The following is a 24,564-nucleotide window of genomic DNA, read 5'->3' as shown; positions in this document are numbered from 1 at the left end:
TAGATTTGTGGTATATGGACATTCCTTTTTTAGATATATGCATTTGTTCATGTTATTTAGTTGCTGTTATTATGTATCATGTTCTCTTCACCTTTGAGTACTAATTAGCGCTGAATCTCTTAGTCTTCTGTTTTCTATTATCAAATATGTGTTTGTCATGTAATGTATAATAGTTATACACCTTTTATTTGTACGCTATTTATGTGTGTGTGTATATATATATATATATATATATATATATATATATATATATATATATATATATATATATATATATATATATATATATCTAATATATAAATGCTTAGTGGCGTCTGTCTGTCTGTGTGTGTGTGAAAAAATAAAAACCAAGTTGCAGCGCCACCTGCTGGGCAGAGTTATACACTGACCTACTAAATTCTTAGTGTGTGTGGGGAAAAAAATTCAAAAAGGGCTGAAATTAGGTAGGGCTCAAACTCATTTTCGTGAGGTAATTTTACCTCATGAACACACATGTGTAGAACCGTGCGTTAGTGTGTGTGTGTGTGTGTGTGTGTGTGTGTGTGGAAAAAACTATTTTCTCAGAAAGGGCTCCTCCAATTGACCTGAAATTTGGTATACTGACATTATTTGACAAAAAAATTAGAATAGTCAAGTCAGTTAACTTCCATCATCCCCCCTTCCCCGCGTGGGAGGGGTAGTAAAGGATAAATTTACCAGTTGAGGGGTCAAACTCATTTTCGTGAGGTAATTTTACCTCATGAACACACATTAAAAAGGGCACTTGCATCGGGAAGTAACGCTCTTCCCCTAAGGAGGCCTGGGCTAGGCCCAAATGCATGACAAGAACCTTTTTAAGACCTTAAGTATCTTGATTTGACTAGAATGCATGAGTATCATGCACGGGTTAACTTGTGTGTATATATAAATATATATATATAATTTTTTTTTATTCTTATTTTATACAATTGTATTTTTTATTTCTCATTCATTCATGGGGACACTGGAACACCGGGGTATAGAGTGCAGTTGAGTGGAACTTGGGCACTTTAAATTTACCGGCAGAAACTGAAGCTCCTCCCCCAATACACCCCATTGCCAGCCTCTGGATCTCCAGTATCTCTATGTGCCCACTGGCACTGGGAGCTGTTCTGTGGCTGCTATATGCAGCCTCTGAATTAGTATTATTGTTTTCAGAGTTTCACTTCTTTTTTCACTATGTTACTGTAGTTGGCATCCTTCAGCCTCAGCTGGGGATACCTGTAGGGGGCTGATGAGATGCCACGTTCAGCACCGCCACCTTTGAACAGCACGCTGGGATTGCCTCCAGGGGTACCCAGCCACTAACGCCATGTGCGGACCCGGAGCCCCCGTGCTTCCAGCCCCATTGGGCCAAGATCGGCACCAGACATCACATCGGAGGTGAGGTGCTGCAACAGTGGAAGTCTTGTTCAGCCCCTGGGACTGGGTAGGGGGGAGGGCACCCTTGTCAACTTTTAGGGGTCCAGATGGGGGGTCAGGTGGAGCTGCCCTTCATGGCAGCTCCACACTAGGCACAGGAATGGCAGCCATCCCTATGTACTGGGCCCTAGGTGGGGGCTCCCTTCAGCACCTCTTCCCTGGTGAGGCTTCCCAGTTTGGAAAGCCCACCAGAAGGGAAACATTGGAGGAACCTGAAGCAACTGCTCCTTCTCCTACCCATCTGCCCCCTTTTCTGCATGGAAATAGTGGTGCAGCATAGGGGGCATTTTTATGTGGGCTTTTCTCTATAGGGTCTGGATGATTTACATCTCCGGGTGTTGAAGGGGTTTCTTACCTCTTTCAGGTTGGATTCAGGTCTCAGTCCTCAGGGTGTTTTTTCAGAGAAAACTGTCTCATTTACCTGAAGTGCACAACTTCCATACATCCACCCGGTCACTTTGTGGGATCTCAGTCTGGTGTATTGTAGCATCCTCCTTTTGAACATATTGATTCAGTGGAGTTAAAGTTTCCTACCTGGATGACCACTTTCCTGTTGGCTCTCTCTCCACAGCTAGGAGAGTTTCAGAGCCAGGGGCACTTACCTGTAGCTCCTAAGTTCTCATCTTTTATGTAGACAGGGCTGTGCTTAGGACTAAGCCTTCCTCTCAGCCCAAAATGGTCTCCCGAGCTCCATCACAATCCAGAAATTCTGATTCCGACCTTAGACCGGGATATGTTTTCAGGGAAAGAAGGCTCTCTTCACTCTCTGGACCTAGTTAGGACCTTGAGGACCTATGTACCGAGAACCAGGCAATTAAGCAGGTCCTTTCTGATAACCGCAAGAAGGCTAGCAAGCCTCTACGCACTCCATTACCGGATGCATTACTTGATTAATTTACCAGGCTTACATTGGGGCGGGTCAGCCTGTCCTGAAAATGTAAAGTCACATTCTACTATATCGGTGGGTGCCTCTTGGGCAGCGCTGTGCAGGGCGACCGCCTGGTCTTCACATTGTCCAGCAGATTTAAAGCCTTTGCATCCAAAAATGCCAGTTTTGGACATAAGGTGCTGCACACCGTGACTACTGAGCGTACCCTCCCTTAGGGACAGGTTTGGGACATCTCCAGTGTCTCCTATGGATTAATGGGAAAATTGGATTTTTGTACTTGTGCCCCTGGATGACCTCCCTCTATGGTCTTGTTCTAGTTAAAGCCTTAAAGCCTGCCAATCATCCACCTAACCCCTCACCTACTCTGCTCGCTCTTCCCTCTCTCCACTGGCATCACCGCTCCCTCTTGTGTATGTTTCATCCACCCTCCCTTAGGATGTAAGCTCGTTTGAGCAGTGCACTTCTTCCCTCGTGTCTCCTCACCTGTTCTTCTGCTCCGTCCTTACTCCATTTGTCTGTCCCGGAGTTTCTGAAGCACTGGTACTTTGTGTTTACTGTTCTGTACTGTTTAACCCTGTATGGTTTACTGTTTGTACTATGTACGGCGCTGCGGACACCTTGTGGCGCCTAACAAATAAATGATAATAATAATAATAATAATAGTTCCTTGGTTTTTCACTGTTACCTGGTTAGGATTCTTGTTCTCTCCTCTCCCTCTTGTTCTGTATTCCTGGGGGTTTGAAAGAAAACTACCGACCGTCCAGAGTCAGCCAGTGGGGTACAGACAGGGAGGAGCTTGAGTTTTGCTGAAAAATTAAAGTGCTCGAGCTCCTTTCACCGCATTCTTTACCCTGATGTTCCCATTGGATTCCGATTTACTGTAAAAACAAACATTTTCTTTTTTGCTCAGGGAGTCCTCTATTGTCATAGAAAGATTCAGTGTAACCTTGATGTAAGAGCAGATGACATATCAGCCACTGTTCTATGCAGCATTGCACTGAGACAAATGCTTCCTTACATTGGGGGAAATCCTTGATGATGTCACCACATTGCTCCGTGTGAAGGTCTGGGCTTCCCCAATGAGCCGTGCACAGCATTCACATATTAAATGTAACTGTAATAGCACATTAGGTGCTGTTTGTTTTAAGAATATGGTAATATTCATTTTTTATAATGTCTGTAGTTTAAACAATGTAAATATGAATTTCTGTATCCGTTCCCCACAGGTGGATGTAGCTCTAGAAATCCCCCAGAACGATGTGAGACCCCTGTGTATTCCCCGGATTGTATAGAGGAAGAGAACAGGATTATCACACAGGATTATCAGGTAACTGATCTGACATCTCCCAGCTCCTCACACATCCCATTCTCATAGTGCAGAATATTGTGTTATTCTCGTGTGTGTGTGTCCTAATGTCCCGTGTAACGTGTGGGTAGGACACGTATGTGACACATGTTCTTTTATGACAGGCTGAGCCAGGAAACGGGATATTTCGGTGTAAGGAAGAGGCCGTTCCTGCTGAGATCAGCTCAGGTGAGAGAGAGAAACTGAAAGACAATATTTTAATTTACTGAGCAGTATACCGGTGAGTCGACAATGCACAGAGGTATATTCTGTGATAAAGTCACCATGACCGATACATGAGAATATAAGAATTTCCTGCAATAATCAAAATATATTAAAATAAATGTGTCGGAAAACATCACGAAAATGTATACCCTATACTGTGAGGACGCAGCAGTACGTAGCATGTAATAAACAGCTGACTGTAGGCTCAGAACGCCTCTGGGTATTGGTAAAGGGCTCAACAGAAGTTGGCAATTTGGCAACATCACGAAATAGTAATTGCATCAATTTGGTAAATGTATCCAGACGAGTTTATCATATTACGTATTCTATATCACAGCAGCCTCCTTGTTGTTAAAGCCATTTTTAGAAGAGGGAGCAGTTTGTTGAAGATAATTAACTATTCCCCAAGTGAGGAAGACCCTAATCCTACACCTCCTGCTGTTCACGGACTTACAAGTATTGAATAGTTTCTTGAAGAAGTCTCTCTGCTTTTTGAGGGCAATTCAAACTAGGTGAACCACCGTGTAAGCTAAATTGGGATGTAGCGGACATATGTACCCGTATTCTCATTAAGGAGCTTTAAAGGAACGTTGAACTTTCTCTTGGCCTGGTCATGATCTGGTGGTTGTGTTGGAGGAGTATCTACTCTGTAAGGATGTAGAGCTGTGTTATCCGCTGACCATATGTAGGTTGAGCTGTGGGCTTTCATAGTCTTCCTCCTGATCTTCCCCATCTAAGGGGTCAGTTCTTTTAAAAAGGAAACCAAATACTTTGTAGTTGACCATCCAATAACACCTACGTTTCATCATTTACCCAAGGTCCACAAGACTGGACAGATTCTCAGGTAGACCTATTGTTGCAGGTTGTTGGTTCACCTAATGAAGGTCATCTGGCTGTTGACCGCTACCTATGATTTTCGTTGTTTGTTTTTTCAGTTTTGTAAGAGATAACACACAGCTTTTATACCATAGGGCAGCGGTTCCCAAAGTGTGCGCCGCGGCTCCCAGGGGTGCCGCGGGCCAACCAGAAAAAAAACAACAAAACAAAAACGTACAAATCCGCTGGGCGCCGGGACCCAGCATCCTCCTCTCTCATGCAGCTTGTCAACTTACAAATCCGCACGGCGCCGGGCGCTGGGACCCAGCATCCTCTCTCTCACGCTGAGAGAGGAGGATGCTGGGTCCCGTCGCCCGGCACCACACGGATTTGTAAGTTTTTGTTTTGTTTTTCTCTGGCTGGCACGCGGCACCCCTGTGGCAGAGGGCAGAGGAGGGGGACGGCCACTCTGGACAGAGGGCAGAGGAGGGGGACAGCGTGGCAGAGGAGGGGGACAGCGTGGCAGAGGAGGGGGACAGCGTGGCAGAGGGCAGAGGAGGGGGACAGCGTGGCAGAGGAGGGGGACAGCATGGCAGAGGGCAGAGGAGGGGGACAGCATGGCAGAGGGCAGAGGAGGGGGACAGCGTGAGGGGGCAGAGTGCCTGGATGCAGAGTAGGGAGCGTGTCTGGATGCAGAGGGGGCAGCGTGTCTGGATGCAGAGGGGGCAGCGTGTCTGGATGCAGAGGGGGCAGCGTGTCTGGATGCAGAGGGGGCAGCGTGTCTGGATGCAGAGGGGGCATCGTGAGAGGGGGCAGCGTGTCTGGAGGCAGAGGGGGCAGCGTGTCTGGATGCAGAGGGGGCAGCGTGTCTGGAGGCAGAGGGGGCAGCGTGTCTGGAGGCAGAGGGGGCAGCGTGTCTGGAGGCAGAGGGGGCAGCGTGTCTGGAGGCAGAGGGGGCAGCGTGTCTGGAGGCAGAGGGGGCAGCGTGTCTGGAGGCAGAGGGGGCAGCGTGTCTGGATGCAGAGGGGGCAGCGTGTCTGGAGGCAGAGGGGGCAGCGTGTCTGGAGGCAGAGGGGGCAGCGTGTCTGGATGCAGATGGGGCAGCGTGTCTGGAGGCAGAGGGGGCAGCGTGTCTGGAGGCAGAGGGGGCAGCGTGTCTGGAGGCAGAGGGGGCAGCGTGTCTGGATGCAGAGGGGGCAGCGTGTCTGGATGCAGAGGGGGCAGCGTGTCTGGATGCAGAGGGGGCAGTGTGTCTGAGGGCAGTGTGTCTGGATGCAGAGGGGGCAGCGTGTCTGGAGGCAGAGGGGGCAGCGTGTCTGGATGCAGAGGGGGCAGCGTGTCTGGATGCAGAGGGGGCAGCGTGTCTGGAGGCAGAGGGGGCAGCGTGTCTGGATGCAGAGGGGGCAGCGTGTCTGGATGCAGAGGGGGCAGCGTGTCTGGAGGCAGAGGGGGCAGCGTGTCTGGAGGCAGAGGGGGCAGCGTGTCTGGATGCAGAGGGGGCAGCGTGTCTGGAGGCAGAGGGGGCAGCGTGTCTGGAGGCAGAGGGGGCAGCGTGTCTGGAGGCAGAGGGGGCAGCGTGTCTGGAGGCAGAGGGGGCAGCGTGTCTGGAGGCAGAGGGGGCAGCGTGTCTGGATGCACAGGGGGCAGCGTGTCTGGATGCAGAGGGGGCAGCGTGTCTGGAGGCAGAGGGGGCAGCGTGTCTGGAGGCAGAGGGGGCAGCGTGTCTGGAGGCAGAGGGGGCAGCGTGTCTGGAGGCAGAGGGGGCAGCGTGTCTGGAGGCAGAGGGGGCAGCGTGTCTGGAGGCAGAGGGGGCAGCGTGTCTGGATGCAGAGGGGGCAGCGTGTCTGGATGCAGAGGGGGCATCGTGAGAGGGGGCAGCGTGTCTGGAGGCAGAGGGGGCAGCGTGTCTGGAGGCAGAGGGGGCAGCGTGTCTGGATGCAGAGGGGGCAGCGTGTCTGGATGCAGAGGGGGCATCGTGAGAGGGGGCAGCGTGTCTGGAGGCAGAGGGGGCAGCGTGTCTGGAGGCAGAGGGGGCAGCGTGTCTGGATGCAGAGGGGGCAGCGTGTCTGGATGCAGAGGGGGCAGCGTGTCTGGATGCAGAGGGGGCAGCGTGTCTGGAGGCAGAGGGGGCAGCGTGTCTGGAGGCAGAGGGGGCAGCGTGTCTGGAGGCAGAGGGGGCAGAGTGTCTGGATGCAGAGGGGGCATTTTTGCATACAACTAAATAAGTATTTCTGTCCTAACCTAAATACTTATTACATTTTTTTGACCCAACTACTTCTAAAACAGGACTGCTCAGTAATTATTTTGGAGGAGTGCCTTGAAAAAATTATGGAAACTCTAAGGGTGCCGCGAACTGCAAAAGTTTGGGAACCACTGCCATAGGGATTGGATCGTTTGGGATAAAATGTATTGTTTGGTCACATGTCGTATCTACTTGTGTCCCACATGGCTTTGGAATGTCATTGAATATCATAACAATTTCTGTTTCTTTCATATGTTTGGAGGCATTTATTTAGGAGCAAACGCAGGATTTGTAGAGGGGGGTTTCCACACCACGCCACCAGTGGGTGTGACCAGCATGCATGGGGGTGTGGCTATAATATTAGACAGTGCTTGGCTGCTCTCCAACTCTTCCTATCCCCATAATATACATGGGCAATGCTGTGTGCACTACTGTTTGGTGCACGCAGCTCTCCCTTTTCAAGCAGAGCCATGTGAAGCCGGGGCAGGGTCCAGCCACCACAGTTGGAGGGGGGTTTCCAGGCATATGAACCCCCTCCCCCCCTTCTCGGTTTTCCTATGTTATAATCTTCAAAGATGAGCTTAGATGGGTGTGACATTTAATTTTCCTGTCACCAACCTAATGTTTTTTTTGTGAGAAGCCGCCCCGCTAGGAAGGATATCTGTTTGTATTGAAGATTTATTAATGATCTGCTCTTTATTAATCAGGGAACACCTAACAGGGTTAATTATTTTCTTCAATAGTTTAATGCTAACGAGTTGAATTATAACTGTATTATGAGCACTGATTCCACTGTGATTTCCTTACTAGACAGGGGGATGGTTTTAACGTAGTAGGTTTCTGAAGATCTCTACACCTAGATATTTAAACTGGATATCTGGTTACTACAGTGATAAAGACAAGATATATCTAGTCTTGTACTTGTCTTTATTTTATATATGGGGTTCTTGCAGGGCTGTATGCTTCAGATATTTTGCTTATGAAAATATGTAGAAAAGGAAATGAAATAAAGACCGCTGCCTATGACTGTTGTACGTCCTGAATGATGCATCGCACAGCACCGCAGGAATTTTGTTTTAACCAACACAAAATTCCTTCTACTTATAAAGTATTACTCGGTGCACCTCACTAACCCAGTTCTGGAAGGAAGAGGCAGTGTGTGCGAGACAATATCTCTAGGTCCCAAGGACGAAATAGCAAGTACGTCCGAATATTCCTCCTGTCCCTGTTCAGTGTGACACGGGAGGTGATTAATTCTACACATATATGTAATTGTATATTGTCCTACACAGGCGGCGACACAGGAACTGAGCCGGATGCTGCTGATTATCGGGGGCCGCAGGAATTCCCCTGTATAGGTCAGTGATACACTCTATTCTACAATTGTGGCTTCTACTAAGCTGACCTATTTCACATTGCTGTACAGACTGCTCAGCTGGTCACCTATAGGATTAGTGGTGTAGACACTGACTGTACGGTTGAAAGTGTGACGGAACTTTGCACAAAGGACTAACGAGGGGCTTCCGTGGAACGATGAGCGTAGAGCAGAGGTTCCAAAACGTTTACATGGCCATGCCCACCTTTGCACAGGAACAGACGGGTTCATCATCACCATTTATTTATATAGCGCCACTGATTCTGCAGCGCTGTACAGAGAACTCATTCACATCAGTCCCTGCTCCATTGGGGCTTACAGTCTAAATTCCCTAATACACACAGACAGACAGACAGACAGACACATAGACTAGGGTCAATTTGTTAGCAGCCAATTAACCTACCACTATGTTTTTGGAGTGTGGGAGGAAACCGGAGCACCCGGAGGAAACCCACGCAAACAAGGGGTCGGGAATCGAACTCATGACCCCAGTGCTATAAGACAGAAGTGCTAACCACTTAGCCATCATGCTGCCCACAAGTTACGAATCAATCCCGTAATCAGCGTTGCTCCCGTCCTTCAGTGACAATGAGGACACAGGTCCAGGACCCGCTCTGTGGGGTTCATTAGAATGATATGAACTCTTCCTGTGGTGACCTGTGGTTCTCCCTTAGAGCCATCTTGTGTCCAGGGGCAAAAGCTTTGACAGAAGATAGTAGGGTAAAGGGATGTATTTACAAAAAGTTGCAGGAGGACTTGTATAAGTCAATAAATAAGTTATCTGAAGGTTGTGAAACACCTTGCAGGTGGCAAAGGAGTTAGCAATGCTGTCATGGGGTAATGTATTCAATTTCTACCAGAGACCTGTCTGTGTGGAGTTTGTCCTCCCCACGTTTTCGTGGGTTTCCTCCGGGTGCTCTGGTTTCATTCCACAGTCCAAAAACATACTAGTAGGTTAATTGGCTGCTATCAAAATTGACCCTAGTCTCTCCCTCTCTGTCTGTGTCTGTCTGTCTGTGTGTCTGTGTCTGTCTGTCTGTCTGTGTCTGTCTGTCTGTGTCTGTCTGTCTGTGTCTGTCTGTCTGTGTCTGTCTGTCTGTGTCTGTCTGTCTGTGTCTGTCTGTGTCTGTCTGTCTGTCTGTGTCTGTCTGTCTGTGTCTGTCTGTCTGTGTCTGTCTGTCTGTGTCTGTCTGTCTGTGTCTGTCTGTGTGTGTCTGTCTGTGTGTGTCTGTCTGTGTGTGTCTGTCTGTGTGTGTCTCTGTCTGTCTGTGTCTGTCTGTCTGTGTCTGTCTGTCTGTGTCTGTCTGTCTGTGTCTGTCTGTCTGTGTCTGTCTGTCTGTGTCTGTCTGTCTGTGTCTGTCTGTCTGTCTGTGTCTGTCTGTGTCTGTCTGTGTCTGTCTGTGTCTGTCTGTGTCTGTCTGTGTCTGTCTGTGTCTGTCTGTGTCTGTCTGTGTCTGTCTGTGTGTGTCTGTCTGTGTCTGTCTGTCTGTGTGTGTCTGTCTGTGTCTGTCTGTCTGTCTGTGTGTGTCTGTCTGTGTGTGTGTGTCTGTGTCTGTCTGTCTGTGTGTGTCTATAATAGGAAATTTAGACTGTAAGCTCCATACTGGTAGTTTAACTGGCTCCCAAGACATAGGTTGGCAGTCACTGGCATATCCTGGTCACCCGCTGCAATACCCCAACTAATATAGGGCATTTTTACACATACATAGCAGAGTGTGTGGCCCCAAAATCACTTGCAAGCCCAGATAATGATCCTACTGAAATTGCTTGGTTAATTATCAGACATCTGTAAGGAGAGCTCTATGGTGTAAAATAAAAGGAAGAGCTCTATGGTGTAAAACCTTTACACCAGAAAACACAGGATACGTATTACTGAGAGATCCACTATGAAGAGCTTATAGTCAGCCTAGCGACGAGCTGACGCGTTTCGCCATGTTAACCTCATCACTTGAATGACTCCGTATTAAAAATTGAAACTACTGAATAAAAAGGTTTTACACCACAGAGCACTCCGTCTATTGTGTTTTCAGATTGCTTTTAGCCCGTGAGGATTCAGGACTGTTTCGAAAGGGCAGCAGCAGACTTTATGAATGAGTCTCTGTGTGGATAGCACTGGCTGACTCCAGTGCTGAAGATTTAATATCTCAAAAGGAACATCAGCTCTTGGGACTTTGTTACTGGCCTCTTCGTTGTTTTCACATACATATAGGTCTACTATAGGTCTACTGGTTTGATTGGTTTGGCATTAATAAATGAAATGCACCAATTATTTTGTTTTTTACAATGATCTCGATTGTTGTTATATGCGGTTGGAAGATGACCACTAAAGGTCTACGTTTGCCGTCATCTTCTGCCGAAACTAACAGTCACGCGCTGACACCGGAAGTGATAAAATCGTCCTGGGCTAAGTGTCCAGATCTCATTGAATTTCAGAATGACCCTGGGAATATTGAGAATAATTATACTGCAATTGTTATAATTGTGAAAAATAAAGATCAAGTTTTAATGTTCAGTGTTAACCTGACATTGGTGGGCGAATTATCAAAAATGGTACCTGTTCAGCTTGGGATCCCATATAAAAATATATAGTAAATATGGACATCTCTCTCTAAAACCTGTTCTGTCCCTGAATTACTTCCATATAATTGTATATGTCCCTAAATCTGTCCCTTCCCCTTCTTCTTGGTGTTTCCTCCCTGATGCCAGTGACAGATTCAGCAACAGGAGACAGATTCAGCAACCTTCTAGTAGTGTAAAAAGTAGACTGCCGCTTCCATCGTGCTGGGGTGACTGAAACGACAATGTCATTATAACACTCCCTTTGTGTTTTTAATACAAACTATACTATGCAATTGTATGCAACCCTGTCATTCCCATATAACATTTGAGTTTATGTTTTAATGAACCGTTCCATATGATACTGTATGAAACCCGAAGTCTGAAATGTATAAGCTGAATTTATCACATATTATAAATCCTTTTTACATCACTGAATGGCTCTCTTCTGTCCCCAACAGGCCCGCTAGTCTCCTCACACTATCCTGATAAGATGCATCAGTGTTTGGCGTGTCAGAGATATTTCCCTAATCGTTCAGCCCTCGTTATCCATCAGAAAACTCATAGCACCATTAATCTATTTTCTTGCTCGATTTGTGGAGTGTGTTTCGATTCTAAATTGCTTTTTACTGCACACCAACAATTTCACATGGAGGAAAAATCGTTTGACTGTTCTCAGTGTGGGAAATCCTTCAATCGCAAGTCCCGTCTTCTATCGCATAAAAGAACTCACACCGGGGAGAAGCCGTTTTCGTGCCCAGAATGTGGGAGATGTTTTGCAGAAAGATCTGCTCTTGTTACGCATAAGCGGATACACTCCGGAGAGAAACCTTTTAACTGCAAGGAATGTGGCAAACGTTTCGTCCAAGGATCCAGCCTTATGAAACATCAGCGCATTCACACCGGAGAGAGACCGTTTGTGTGTTTTCAGTGTGGCCGCTGCTTTTCCGATAGCTCAAATCTTTTTCGACATCAAAGAATTCACTCCAGGGAAAAATCGTTTATGTCCTAGATGCAAAACAGTCATTAAAGTACATAATATTTGGTGTAGCATTAAATATAATTGAACTCGAATGTGTTACAATACAAAATATTTTTTTTATTATGTTGCTCCTGTTTAACTACTTACGGCTAGATTTACTAAGCTGCGGGTTTGAAGAAGTGGAGATGTTGCCTATAGCAACCAATCAGATTCCAGCTTTCATTTATTTAGTACCTTCTACAAAATGATAGCTAGAATCTGATTGGTTGCTATAGGCATTATCCCCACTTTTTCAAACCCAAAGCTTAGTAAATCTAGCCCTTAATTTCCACAGGGGTTTCTGCCTTTTCATGACCAGACCAATTTTCAAGTTTTGGAGAGAGTTTCGCCTGGGAATCGACTTTCTACTTTTTAGTTTTTGTCTCCGGAACCAGGTATCGTTAAAAAAAGAAAAAAGTTTATTGCAATAGTGTCTTTAATCGCAGCATGATTACAGTACTCGTGTACAGTGCCACATTCATATATAACATGGCATAATCATTTCTAGGCATTGCTCAATTTACATACATTTGTGAGCTCAATATTATAAAGTAAAAATAATAAAATATTAGCTTAAGACAGTAGATGGCAGTGACATTGTATCTTCTATATAAAGGCACAATCTCAATTTAGTACAGAACATTCCATTCCTGCTATCTAAGCAGAAAAATACAACAGATATATTTTCACACAGAAAAGGTTGGGAGTCTCCCACGTCTTTGTCTCCTTGGAACCTGAGATCTTGTGTGACCAAGTTTCCACATATACTAAAGGATGGGAGCACAAACTAGATAAAAGAACATCTACATGAAAATAATGCTTAGTGCAAGAAACTATAATTGCAGAATCCCAGATTTTGGGTAGTTTCATCGTACCCCGGGAGTGCAGCCCTTTCTCCCGGATCCTGCCCACTGATTAGTGAGTTGGAGGGAAAGTGGCCTCAATGATGCGATTCGCTGCACTTCATTAAGAACACTGTTAATGAGACCATAAGGAATCCGCTCAATGTTATGCATCACCCTAGACAGCACTGAAACTGCTTTACTCGTCTCTAACATAAAACTTTATTCAATTTTTTATGCCTGGAGTTGCTAGATAGATTAATATAACACTATAACTTGAGATGATGAAGATTCGTCCAACATGACAGCCTGTGACTGCTTGAGATAATTTACTGGGACCACGTTTTGTTTTCTGTGATAAGAATAAATTATTTCAGTAATATAACAGCATTCCCCATATTACACGCCTGCCACCACCGACACGGAGCACTGCTTGCTGCTGCTCCTGACACCGAGCACGGCTTGCTGCTGCTCCTGACACCGAGTGCGGCTTGCTACTGGTCCTGACACCACTCACACCGAGCACGGCTTGCTGCTGCTCCTGACAATGCTCACACCGAGCACAGCTTGCTGCTGCTCCTGACACCGCTCACACCGAGCACGGCTTGCTGCTGCTCCTGACACAGCACGGCTTGCTGCTGCTCCTGACAATGCTCACAATGAGCATTCAGTTTTGCTCCCTCCATACACTATAACACACTCTCAAGAACAGACCCTCCCTACCCGCTCTCTGCTGCTACTCACCTATTGTGTAAAGCTACAAATAAACACTTAATAATAAACCAGACGCTTTCTGCTAGCCTGGTGGTTGAGGATCCAGTCACCAATAAAGTCGTACACACATACACAGTGCATACAAGTGTCATTTGATTAAGTGCATGTCTGTACTAATCGTGTGTGTGGCACAATAACTGTGGTTCTGCATTCATGTGAGCCTCAACTTTGTTTCACTTTTATGGTGTGTTTGTGTCCCCCTGCACCGGCAAATGCAGAATTTGCAGTGGGGGGCTTCCACACCAGGTCGCCAGTGGGCGTGACCAGCATGCATGGGGGCGTAGCTATAATTTTAGAGAGTGCTTGGTTGCTCTTCAACTCTCCCTAGCCCCATAATATACAGGGGCAATGCTGTGTGTACTACTGTTAGGTGCACGCAGCTCTCCCTTTTTCAGCAGAGCCGTGTGAAGCGGGAGCAGGGTCCAGCCACCTAAAAATACAGTGCCCCAGGTTTGGAGGGGAGAGGGTTTCAAGGCACTAGAAACCCCCCCCCCCATCCCCCCCCCCCCCCCCTCCCTCCTCGGTTTGCCTATGCCCTGGTGTGTTATCCTATTAAGATATTGGATCAGTAATTCACTATATATAGTGATGAGCTGTCCCTAATTTCCAAGGACTGTCCAAGGTTTTAAAGATTTGTCTTTGGAAATGTTACTCTCCAAGTGTAGCACTACAAGTCCCAGCATGTCTTGCCAGCCCCATACGCTCGGACTTCTGGAATCACGTGTCTGCAATAGGCTCGTCATATAACCAGCGTCTATACTCAGGCTGCTGCCGCCATCTTATGGCAGTTGCTGGAACTGCAGCTCCGTTACATCGCTGTTATGTATTATTAATGTATAATAATTACTATTTCTATGATGCGAGCAGTCGCCCCCTACAGACAGGACCCGGCAGCGGCAGAAATCTGCGCTCTGGGGTAAGTGTGGTCCGGGTGCGCTCTAAGCCTGCCGGGAGATGTAGTTTCTACCGCTGCGGTCTCCATGGTAACGGTCTAGTGGTGCTCCCATGGTGCTCCGCGGCCGGGCGTCCCTAGCAACGGGGGCAGCTGGGAGACAGACATGGGGCAGGATTACTACTCGGTGCTGGAGGTCACCCCCAGTGCGGCCGATGCCGACATTAAGAAGGCGTAAGTGTCCCCAATACCGGCCAGACCCCCCCAAATACCACTCAGTGGGGGGCTGAGAGCCAGGAGCCGCAGGCAGGAGCCAGACCCCCCCAAATACCACTCAGTGGGGGGCTGAGAGCCAGGAGCCGCAGGTAGGAGCCAGTCAGGGCGGCGGCTTCTGTTCCTGGACCACACAGAGCACCTCAAAGGTGGTGTCTAGACAGAGGCTGGACCTCGGAGGTCATGCTGGGACTTGTAGTGCCACAACAGTAGCTAACTGGTCATGCTAGGACTTGTAGTGCCACAACAGTAGCTAACTGGTCATGCTAGGACTTGTAGTGCCACAACAGAGGCTAACTGGTCATGCTGTGACTTATAGTACCGCAACAGAGGCTAACTGGTCATGCTGGGACTTGTAGTGCCACAACAGAGGCTAACCGGTCATGCTGGGACTTGTAGTGCCACAACAGTAGCTAACTGGTCATGCTAGGACTTGTAGTGCCACAACAGAGGCTAACTGGTCATGCTGTGACTTATAGTACCGCAACAGAGGCTAACTGGTCATGCTGGGACTTGTAGTGCCACAACAGAGGCTAACTGGTCATGCTGTGACTTGTAGTGCCGCAACAGAGGCTAACCGGTCATGCTGTGACTTGTAGTGCCACAACAGAGGCTAACCGGTCATGCTGTGACTTGTAGTGCCACAACAGAGGCTAACTGGTCATGCTGGGACTTGTAGTGCCACAACAGAGGCTAACCGGTCATGCTGTGACTTGTAGTGGCACAACAGAGGCTAACTGGTCATGCTGTGACTTGTAGTGCCGCAACAGAGGCTAACTGGTCATGCTGGGACTTGTAGTGCCACAACAGAGACTAACCGGAAATGCTGGGACTTGTAGTGCCGCAACAGAGGCTAACCGGCAATGCTGTGACTTCTAGTGCCGCAACAGAGGCTAACCGGTCATGCTGTGACTTGTAGTGCCACAACAGAGGCTAACTGGTCATGCTGTGATTTGTAGTGCACAACAGAGGCTGGCAGGGAATGCTAATATCTGCAGTTCCTCATTAGAGTCTGACAGTACCTGCTGAGACTTGTAGTTCCGCAATAGAGGCGACAGGGCACGCCGAGACTTGTAGTTCTACAACAGATGCTGGCAACTCATGTTGGGACTTGTATTCCCACAGAAGAGGCTGGCATGGGCCTGCTCGGGTTTGTGGTTCCTCAGCAGCCACAGATTAAATAGCTATGACTATTTCATATCAAATTATATTTATGGCCTTTTCATAAAGTTTGACCTGTTTTGTTTTGTAAATCAGACATGTAGTTTGCAGCAACTTTGTTCCTTTAGCAACTGCAGATGTACAGGAAAGAAATTCTTTGGGGGGACTAATTCTGGTGTCTACATATGATATATATCTGGGGTTTGTTAGAACATGGAAATGTTCTGCAGATGTCTGAATAAATCATCTGCAAATGACTGTTACAGAAATGAAAGGAGACAATACATGAGAGGTGCTAATTGTGACGATTATTTAAACCTTATGAGCAGTTGAGGAATATTTTCTAATCTGTCCATGTTGTTGAAATAATTTGGGGTGATACGTTTCGTGATAAGGGAACAATGAGGTTCAGAATTTTTTGGTTGCTATGTTTAAGAAACTAATCTCTTTACTCCTGTGTGCAAGCCAATCATAGATAGGACAAATGTTTTCAAAATAATCATTTAAACCTTTTATTGTGATTCAGGTACCGGAAGTTGGCGTTGAAATACCATCCATTAAAAAATAAAGACCCATCAGCCCCACACCGCTTCAGACAGATTGCAGAGGCGTATGATGTGCTGAGTGACCGTAAGTTACACTTGTTAAAGGAAGACGTCATTTTAGTAGATAATGTGGGGTCATCTATCACATGCAAGCGCAGCTCAATTTTGTCATCTTTTGTGCAATTTAACCTCATTTCAGACTTTACAAACAAAAACTGCCCAGTTATACTCTGTATGTTATATACATATGATGCATATTGCTTTTGTCATGGAAACATATCCTTCAGTTTGAAAGCATTTAGTATTGGATTCTTATCACAGGAGGAGTTAATAAAGAATCCCAGTACAACATTTGTAATTGTGCAAGAAACTCCCTTTACCCCCAAGTAGCAGAACTGTGGGTGTCCTTTCCCGCAGTTCGGCAGTAAATGAACCCTGCAAACAGATGATGATCTAGGGCTCACAGCATGTAAACATCTGCAGGTTGTCTACACTGCTTGTCAACCATCACTTCCAGCAGTTGTTTAGTGCTGATATTGGAAAAATTGGGATTTATTGCACAAAATAAGAATTTTGCATAGCATTAGTTTACATTTTAAGCTTACATTTTATTCCCCCACTGTTATTGCTGTGTCTGCTCCATCTCTCGTATTCCTTCCTGTGTCTCTGTGACCTCACGTGCATGTTACTGTGTGCTCCCTGCAGTCAGGAAGAAGGCCACATATGATAAATTTGGAGAGGAGGGTCTGAAAGGTGGGATCCCTGCCGAGTTTGGGGGCGAGGACGCCTGGACCTCTGGTTATGTCTATCACGGGAATCCCGACAAGACCTTCAAAGATTTTTTTGGAGGAGATAATCCGTTTGCAGGTAAGAGCTTGAATCAGGTTACAGCAGTAAAACTGGTGTCGGACAGTGATCAGGTATAAAATGTGCAGCTCAGAAATAAGAGAGATCAGATCTCTCACATTTATACAAGGTGGAAGGTCAATAAATCCATTTACTTATTTCTTGCTTTTCAGAGTATGGAAATTTCTAATCTCCGAGACAGTGAATTTGAATATTCCAATGGCGTGTCTTTATATTTACTTTTATAATTGTATTAACACTAAGGTTTTATGTTATTTGGTTTATTGTTCTTTGAATCTAGTGTCAGCATCACCTCACTTTATTTAGGATGTTTTGTCACTTTCTGTTTTTATCAAACAGCGGGTGGGAGATTGTATTTAGTAAATTATTGATACAGAAAGGTGACAGCTGTCTGGGGCCCTCATGGTCAAGTAGGGCTCTCAGGACCAACTAGGGAATCACGGGACCCTGTAGGGACTATTGGCACCGTGTAGGGGCAATCAGGACTATGTAGGGGCTCCCAGGACCAAGTAGGAGCTCCCGGGACCATCTAGGGGCTCCCGGGACCATGTAGGGACTCCCGGGACCAAGTAAGAGCTCTCAGGACCATGTAGGGGCTCTCGGGACCATGTAGGGGCTCTCGGGACCATGTAGGGACTCCCGCGACCAAGTAGGAGCTCTCTGGAACAAGTAAGAGCTCTCAGGACCATGTAGGTGCTCCCGGGACCATGTAGGGGCTCCCAGGACCATGTAGGGGCTCCCATGACCATGTAGGGGATCCTGGGACCATGTAGGAGCTCTTGGGACCATGTAGGGGCTCTCGGGACCATGTAGGGACTCTTGGGACCATGTAGGGGCTCTCGGGACCATGTAGGGACTCTTGGGACCATGTAGGCACTCTCGGGACCATGTAGGGGCTCTCAGGACCAAGTAGGGGCTTTCAGGGCCAGCTGGGGGCTTTAAGCAACAACTTACCTTTTTATATGGCAGTCTCACTCCTGCAATAGATCCATAGACTGGTTTAGCCATTATAGGTGACGTAATCATGGAATACAATCATGTAATAATGAGGTTTCAGGTACTATTTAGTACTTAGTGGCTTTGTCACCAGTGAGAATTATACAATTACCACCAGTGGATGGAGAAATGTAAAAGTAATGACATTTATTTCACTTTATCCCCACTCAAGACTTTTTCACACCAAATGGCTCTGAAGTGAACACAGGATTTGGAGGTCTGCGGGGAAGAGGGGAGAAGAAACAGGACCCACCAATCGCGAGAGATCTCTACCTTTCCCTGGAGGACTTGTATTTTGGTTGCACAAAGAAGATTAAGATTTCACGCAGGGTACGAGCAGATCTGTGGGAGACTGAGGAACACAGGGTTAATGTTGGACTCCAGTGTTATATGAATCTATTCTTTATTAGCAAAAGATATGACTGTAGCTTTAAATATAAAAACTGCTGGTCCACAGTCTTCATAAGACTAGTCCTATATGGTCCATACACAGACCTGACCCTCGCCTGCTTCTCTCTACACGCAGTGCGGGAATTTCACAGCGACTTCACGTAAAAGCCCCAGACCACCTACAGAGGTGACTGCAGAGCAGTATAACTGACTGTAGGGTCACAATAATGTGTTTTATACAGCAAGGACATTTTAATACACAATATTCTACAATATCTGATGAAAAGGGGTGTTCACCTTCAGACATCACCTACCCCTGGGTATTACCCCGTCACCTTCTACTGTCTGTCACATAGAACAGATGGAAGCTCAACGGCACCTTATAGGGTCTCAGCAGTGTAGAGGTGGGCACACACATTCGTTGTATCCAGGCTGATCTCCCTCTGACCTGCAGGTGATGAATGAAGATGGTCACACATCCAGCATACGGGATAAGATCCTGTCTATCGATGTGAGCGCTGGCTGGAAACCAGGGACCAGAATCACATTTCCCAATGAAGGGGACCAGGTGAGAACAATGTATAGAATTGTGCAGAGTTCTGGCTTTACTATCGTCATCATCATCTATTTATACAGCGCCACTAATTCCGCAGCGCTGTACAGATCACACACCCATATGAGTCCCTGCCGTATTGAAGCTTACAGTCTAAATTTCCTAACACTTACACAGAGACACACAGACTAGGGTCAATTTGATAGCAGCCAATTAGCCTACTAGTAGTTTTTGGAGCACCCAGAGGAAACCGGAGCACCCAGAGGAAACCCACGTAAACACGGGGAGAACATACAAACTCCACACAGATAAGACCATGGTTGGGAATTAAACTCATGACCCCAGTGCTGTGAGGCAGAAGTGCTAACTACTAAGCCACCATGGTCATTTCGGACCAATAAAGCTGCATTTAGAGGCCAATTGTGCCTAAAAATACCTAACTGGCAGCAGAATGGGCTGTGACATGTAGAGGTCTTTCTCTATAGATAGGGTACATTTCACTTTTGGAAATGGCAATTAGTAATTTAGCTTGAGCCAGTCCGTTGTCGGAGCCAGCGCCTCTTAAGTCAAAGCACAGCCGTTACTCCTCCGAGATCCTGGTGTACAAATATAACAGGCAGAAGTGCTAACCACTGAGCCACCGTGCTGCTCGTACTACACCATTCACAGCCTCATCTGGAGGGGTCCTGGATGTGATCAGTCTCTCATAATAGAGGCTCCTTTCATTGAAGCATCTGAACATCATCTCCGTTCCTATCTTCCTCTTATCCTTACACGGTGAGATGGAGCAGGATACAGGATACAGATCTGGGTGCAGACTATTGTACCAAATGTTCAGAAGCATGAACGATGCACTAACCCATGTCTGCAAACCAATCTTATCAGATATATGGTTACACTTAGGGGTATATTTACTAAACTGCGGGTTTGAAATAGTGAAGATGTTGCCTATAGCAACCAATCAGATTATAGCTGTCATTTTATAGAATATAATAAATAACTAGAATCTGATTCTATAGGCAACATCTCTACTTTTTCAAACCTGTAAGTCTTGCAGAAGTATATCCATGAGTACATATATATAAGTGCAGGACACACATAACCAGGTGCATTATGGGAGATGCTTACCCAGGGCGCTGCTCAGGTGATACATTCTGCTTCTACATAAGATGTACCAGGGCAGGTGACAGAGCAGAATCAGGAGTAAGGTCAAATAGTATTCATTTAACTGAGAACATCCATATTGGAATTCTCTAAATGGAACAGTAACGGATTATTCCACTGCATGATTTATCCTAAGACTGGTTACAGAGTAGGAAAATCAAAATCACAATGTTCTATAATAATAATACTAATATGTTATGATCACACTTTTGTATCAGCACCTGGACCACACGGCTAACAATCTAAGAGTTGTATCTAAAGCCATGAAATGCTTTGTATTGTTAATCACGAAGGAATACTTTTTCTAGGGACCCAACATTATCCCGGCAGATATTGTGTTCATAGTGAAGGAGAAACCTCACCCGCGCTTTGTAAGACAAGGGGACGATCTGATCTACAATGCGAACATCGAACTGGGAAAGGTAAAAGCGTCGGAGGATCCTGATAGGTGGGGATGTGCCTCTAATAGACAGTAATACATATGTCTGCAGTGATATGTTGTAATATAGTACAGACATTATGGTATTAGTGTAAGACTGTTATAAAAACAGAAGACTACATTACACTAAATTGCTTCACTTTTGTACATCCATTATATATTGTTATTTAGGGATATACCCCTTTATCTGTACTTCTTTTATTCAGTACATTGAGACTGGCATTTGGTGGACTGATCCTATCAGCATGAGAATGCAGCCTGTCCACCCACTAGGAACCAATCATATACTAGCTATGACGTGTCTCAGTGATGTCACTGGCTCCTTGTGAACTGATTGGCTGCCTTAGAAAAAATTGTGGACACATAACTGACTGTTCTCAATATAGAAATCATTATCTGTAAACCAGCCTCTCAGTCTTGCTAATGATGTGTTTATTCACAGTGTAGTTGCACACGGTGACCAGCAGGGGACCAAAGCTTAACGATAGGCGGCCATTGAGACATCTCTAATGTTTTTCAGGCTCTAATCGGCTGTACAGTGGAAGTGGAAACATTAGACGAGAGACTACTGAATATCCCTATTAATGACATAGTGCAGTAAGTATGTACTCTCTGTATATGTAAGAGGAGGGTTCAGACACCTGTGCATCTGATAGGTGTTGGGTTGACAGGTCAGCCAATTAAAGAACTTAATCCAAAAATATAAAGAAAAAAAACCCATCTCACATCTCTTAGACAATGACCACAAACTGCTGGAATTTGACAAAAGGTTCAAATAGCAAAGCATAGCACACCAGTTTATTTCAATCTATTTGTAACAACCTTCATTATCCTTCCCCTGCAAGCCTGTTGTTTAAGCTCAGGCTCTAGTGCAGCCATTGAGTGATACAAGATACAGATGCTATGTCCTCTTAAAGCAGCATTACCATTGGGTACTAATTAGCTCCTCCCCTGAGCTTCATGGGCTCCTCCATGCAGCTTCCTTTTCCACGGTTCTGAGGTCCATCTCACTGCCTCTGACCTAAAATGAGATTATGTGACACTAAGGGGATGTGATGTGGAGCACCAATCAGATACTTCCATCACAGATATTGCAGCTCCTGATTGGTGCGTCTGGTCACACCCTCATTCTGCAGCCATTATAAAGTGACTCCAAAATCACGACTTTCGATGGTAATGCAGCTTCTTAGTGGCAGAAGCTGTCAGACTGGATTATGCTTATTAAGTATAATATTATATTGTATATATGTCATCAGGACACATAAGCTGCATTGCCTGGCCTGAATTATTTAATTACAGATATATATATATTATATTATATATATATCTAATTATAAAATACTGTTCAGTGTGAGAACTTTATAAGATTGACAGGGTATTCTGTATGATGGATCACTAATTAGGGCACTTACCAGAGATGTGCCAGTGACAGCTCCCCAAATACTACATATTGTACACTCTGACACATTCTGCGCCGAGCTGTATAAAACTATACCGGCTCTGAAATAATTATAATCTTACAACCATAATAAACGTATCTCCCGATATAACCTCTACTACAGATACGTCACTTTGTTTCTGTCAACAGCCCCAAGTACAGTAAAGTTGTCCCCGGGGAGGGCATGCGGCTGTCCAAGGACCCCAATCAGAGGGGAGATCTGATCATCCAGTTTGACATCCACTTCCCAGAACACCTGACGCCCCAGAAGAAGCAGCTCCTGCAGACAGCGCTCCTGTGCTAACAACGTTATATTATCCAGTATTCACTGTATTGGTATCTGGTCTGACAGCTGGACTCTGAGAATCAGTGGAATAAAAAAAAACTAAAGATCTACCTGCAACATTACTCTGCAAACTTCCATTTATTATCAGGTAAAATGAAACGGGCCATAAAAAGGTCCTTTATTATCTGTAGAACATGGAGACGCACAGTGTGGTCCAGATGAAAGGGAGCATAGTGTAAAGAGTCACTTCAAGCTCCCCCCTCCCCCTATGGGCAGGTTGGGGTCACCCTTCATTAATTCAAACGGTTGCTTGTTCCTACTATAGTAATGATTGGTGCAAGGTCATTTATGATATCCATTAATCATGAGAGGACAGCAGGACTGTTAATAGGATGTGAGACGAACACAATCAAAAATATTTTTATGCTCTTTCCCATATGAAGTGCGTCTGAAAGGTGAAGGGGCGTCCTATTAATGGTGTAGGCCAGTGATGGCTAACCTGTGACACTCCAGGTGTTGTGAAACTACAAGCCCCAGCATGCTTTGCCAGTAGATAACTAGCTGGTAGAGCATGCTGGGACTTGTAGTTTCACAACACCTGGCGTGTCACAGGTTAGCCATCACTGGTATAGGCTGATCTACGGCTCAGACGAGGACCTGAAAAATGTGAGGGTCACTGTGTCCCCCGTACAATCTGGAAACATCCCTGTACACGCGCAATCTCCACTCTTAGGCTCATTTAAATCTTGTGTCCCACAACATAAAAGCTTTTTGGAAGGCAGGTGTAAGCCCAATATCTGGCACAAACCTACATGCAACAGGATTAACCCACCCTGCCCAGATTCACCCCCCACCCTCCCCAGCAGGTGGAAAGTTTAGCAGTCCCTGCAGACTAATGTAGAGATGCTTGAACTCAGTCCTCAAGAGCCACCAAACAGTTGTGTTTTTAGGATTTCTTTAATAATGAGTTAATCCAGTGGTTCCCAAACTGTGCACCTAGGCTCCCTGGGGTGCCACGGCAATCTCACAGGGGTGCCAGTGGTAAGCAAGGCGAGGGACTACTTGGTAATTATTTTGGCTTAGGGGTGCCTTGAAAAATTGACGATTCTAGGGGCGCCTTGAACTGAAAAAAATTGGGATCCACCGAGTGAATCTATTTTTCTGGGCCAGTAATGATCCCACTTGTTTCTACAGCCAGGAATCCTGAACACCTGACCTGTCTGTAGCTCCAGGACCGAGTCTGAGCCCCTCTATACTAATGCATTCACTCCCTGTATAAATGGTTGTATTTACATCGCCGCAGTTGTGGGATTGTCAGAGGGATTGCAGTTTTGCAGATTCAGGAGTAACCCCTAAGGCAGTGTTGGCTAACCTGTGACACTCCAGGTGTTGTGAAACTACAAGTCCCAGCATGCTTTGCCAATATATATAGCAGCTTATTGCTGGAAGGGTATGTGGGACTTGTAGTTTCACAACACCTGGAGTGTCACAGGTTAGCCAACACTGCTCTAAGGACTCCAATATTGGGCTCTAAATTTTGAGATTAAACCATAAATAACCCCTTTTGCAGGAAGTTTGCAGTCTCTTTAGAAGTCTGCCCTTAATTTTGTGGTTGCCAAATTCAGTAAAATGTCAGACACCGTTCCCACTAATTCAGTTACAGATGTCTGAACTCCAGGTTATAGATTCCCAGCATCAGTGAACAGGACCAGAGCCCTGTTCTAGTGGCCAAATCATCATGAGAACCTGCAACTTGTTTACCTGAAGTCTGGTTACGTCAGTCACAGCTGGGAGACGCTCTATGAAAACAGGGACTTTAACACACCGGTGAAACAAATGCTTAATAAGTTTTAGTAATAAACTGCCTGCTGGATATTCACCTAGGTACAGAGTCCCCTTATTGTAGCAATATAAGAAGTTATTTTATAATCCAGGCTTATAGACACGGTGTGATCACGTCCGTAAGTGGCCATTATGTACCCAATATGCAAATACTTCTCTATCCAATACCATCGCCAGCATTTCCTGGGAAGAT

At 46.0% G+C, this 24,564-nt stretch overlaps 2 protein-coding genes across 2 annotated transcripts in view; both read left to right on the top strand.

Moving 5' to 3' along the window:
* LOC142140704 (uncharacterized) overlaps positions 1-11,951 on the top strand; it is a 233,637-nt gene extending 221,686 nt beyond the window's left edge. Inside the window, exons 13-16 of the mRNA XM_075198499.1 lie at positions 3,556-3,656; positions 3,800-3,863; positions 8,250-8,315; positions 11,350-11,951. Coding sequence (XP_075054600.1) covers positions 3,556-3,656; positions 3,800-3,863; positions 8,250-8,315; positions 11,350-11,900 — 782 coding nt within the window. The 3' untranslated portion in view covers positions 11,901-11,951. The remainder of the gene's footprint in view (positions 1-3,555; positions 3,657-3,799; positions 3,864-8,249; positions 8,316-11,349) is intronic.
* A 2,551-nt stretch (positions 11,952-14,502) lies between these two features.
* DNAJB13 (DnaJ heat shock protein family (Hsp40) member B13) lies at positions 14,503-22,651 on the top strand. The gene is made up of 8 exons (XM_075197902.1): positions 14,503-14,651; positions 16,378-16,481; positions 17,102-17,263; positions 18,432-18,589; positions 19,104-19,217; positions 20,675-20,788; positions 21,326-21,402; positions 22,394-22,651. The coding sequence occupies exons 1-8, from the start codon at positions 14,584-14,586 to the stop codon at positions 22,545-22,547; spliced, it is 951 nt and encodes a 316-aa protein (XP_075054003.1). The 5' UTR covers positions 14,503-14,583; the 3' UTR covers positions 22,548-22,651.
* Positions 22,652-24,564: the final 1,913 nt, after the last annotated feature.

This window comes from Mixophyes fleayi, chromosome 2, assembly GCF_038048845.1.
Source record: "Mixophyes fleayi isolate aMixFle1 chromosome 2, aMixFle1.hap1, whole genome shotgun sequence".
NCBI classification, from domain to species: domain Eukaryota; kingdom Metazoa; phylum Chordata; class Amphibia; order Anura; family Limnodynastidae; genus Mixophyes; species Mixophyes fleayi.
This window is presented reverse-complemented; position numbering and strand designations above follow the sequence as displayed.

Bases quoted from the DNA above. Each gene is read 5' to 3' on its own strand.
- DNAJB13 (XM_075197902.1), top strand. From the start codon at position 14,584: ATGGGGCAGGATTACTACTCGGTGCTGGAGGTCACCCCCAGTGCGGCC. The intron at 14,652-16,377 runs GTAAGTGTCCCC...ATTGTGATTCAG, and splicing joins GATGCCGACATTAAGAAGGC to GTACCGGAAGTTGGCGTTGA. The intron at 20,789-21,325 runs GTAAAAGCGTCG...AATGTTTTTCAG, and splicing joins CGAACATCGAACTGGGAAAG to GCTCTAATCGGCTGTACAGT.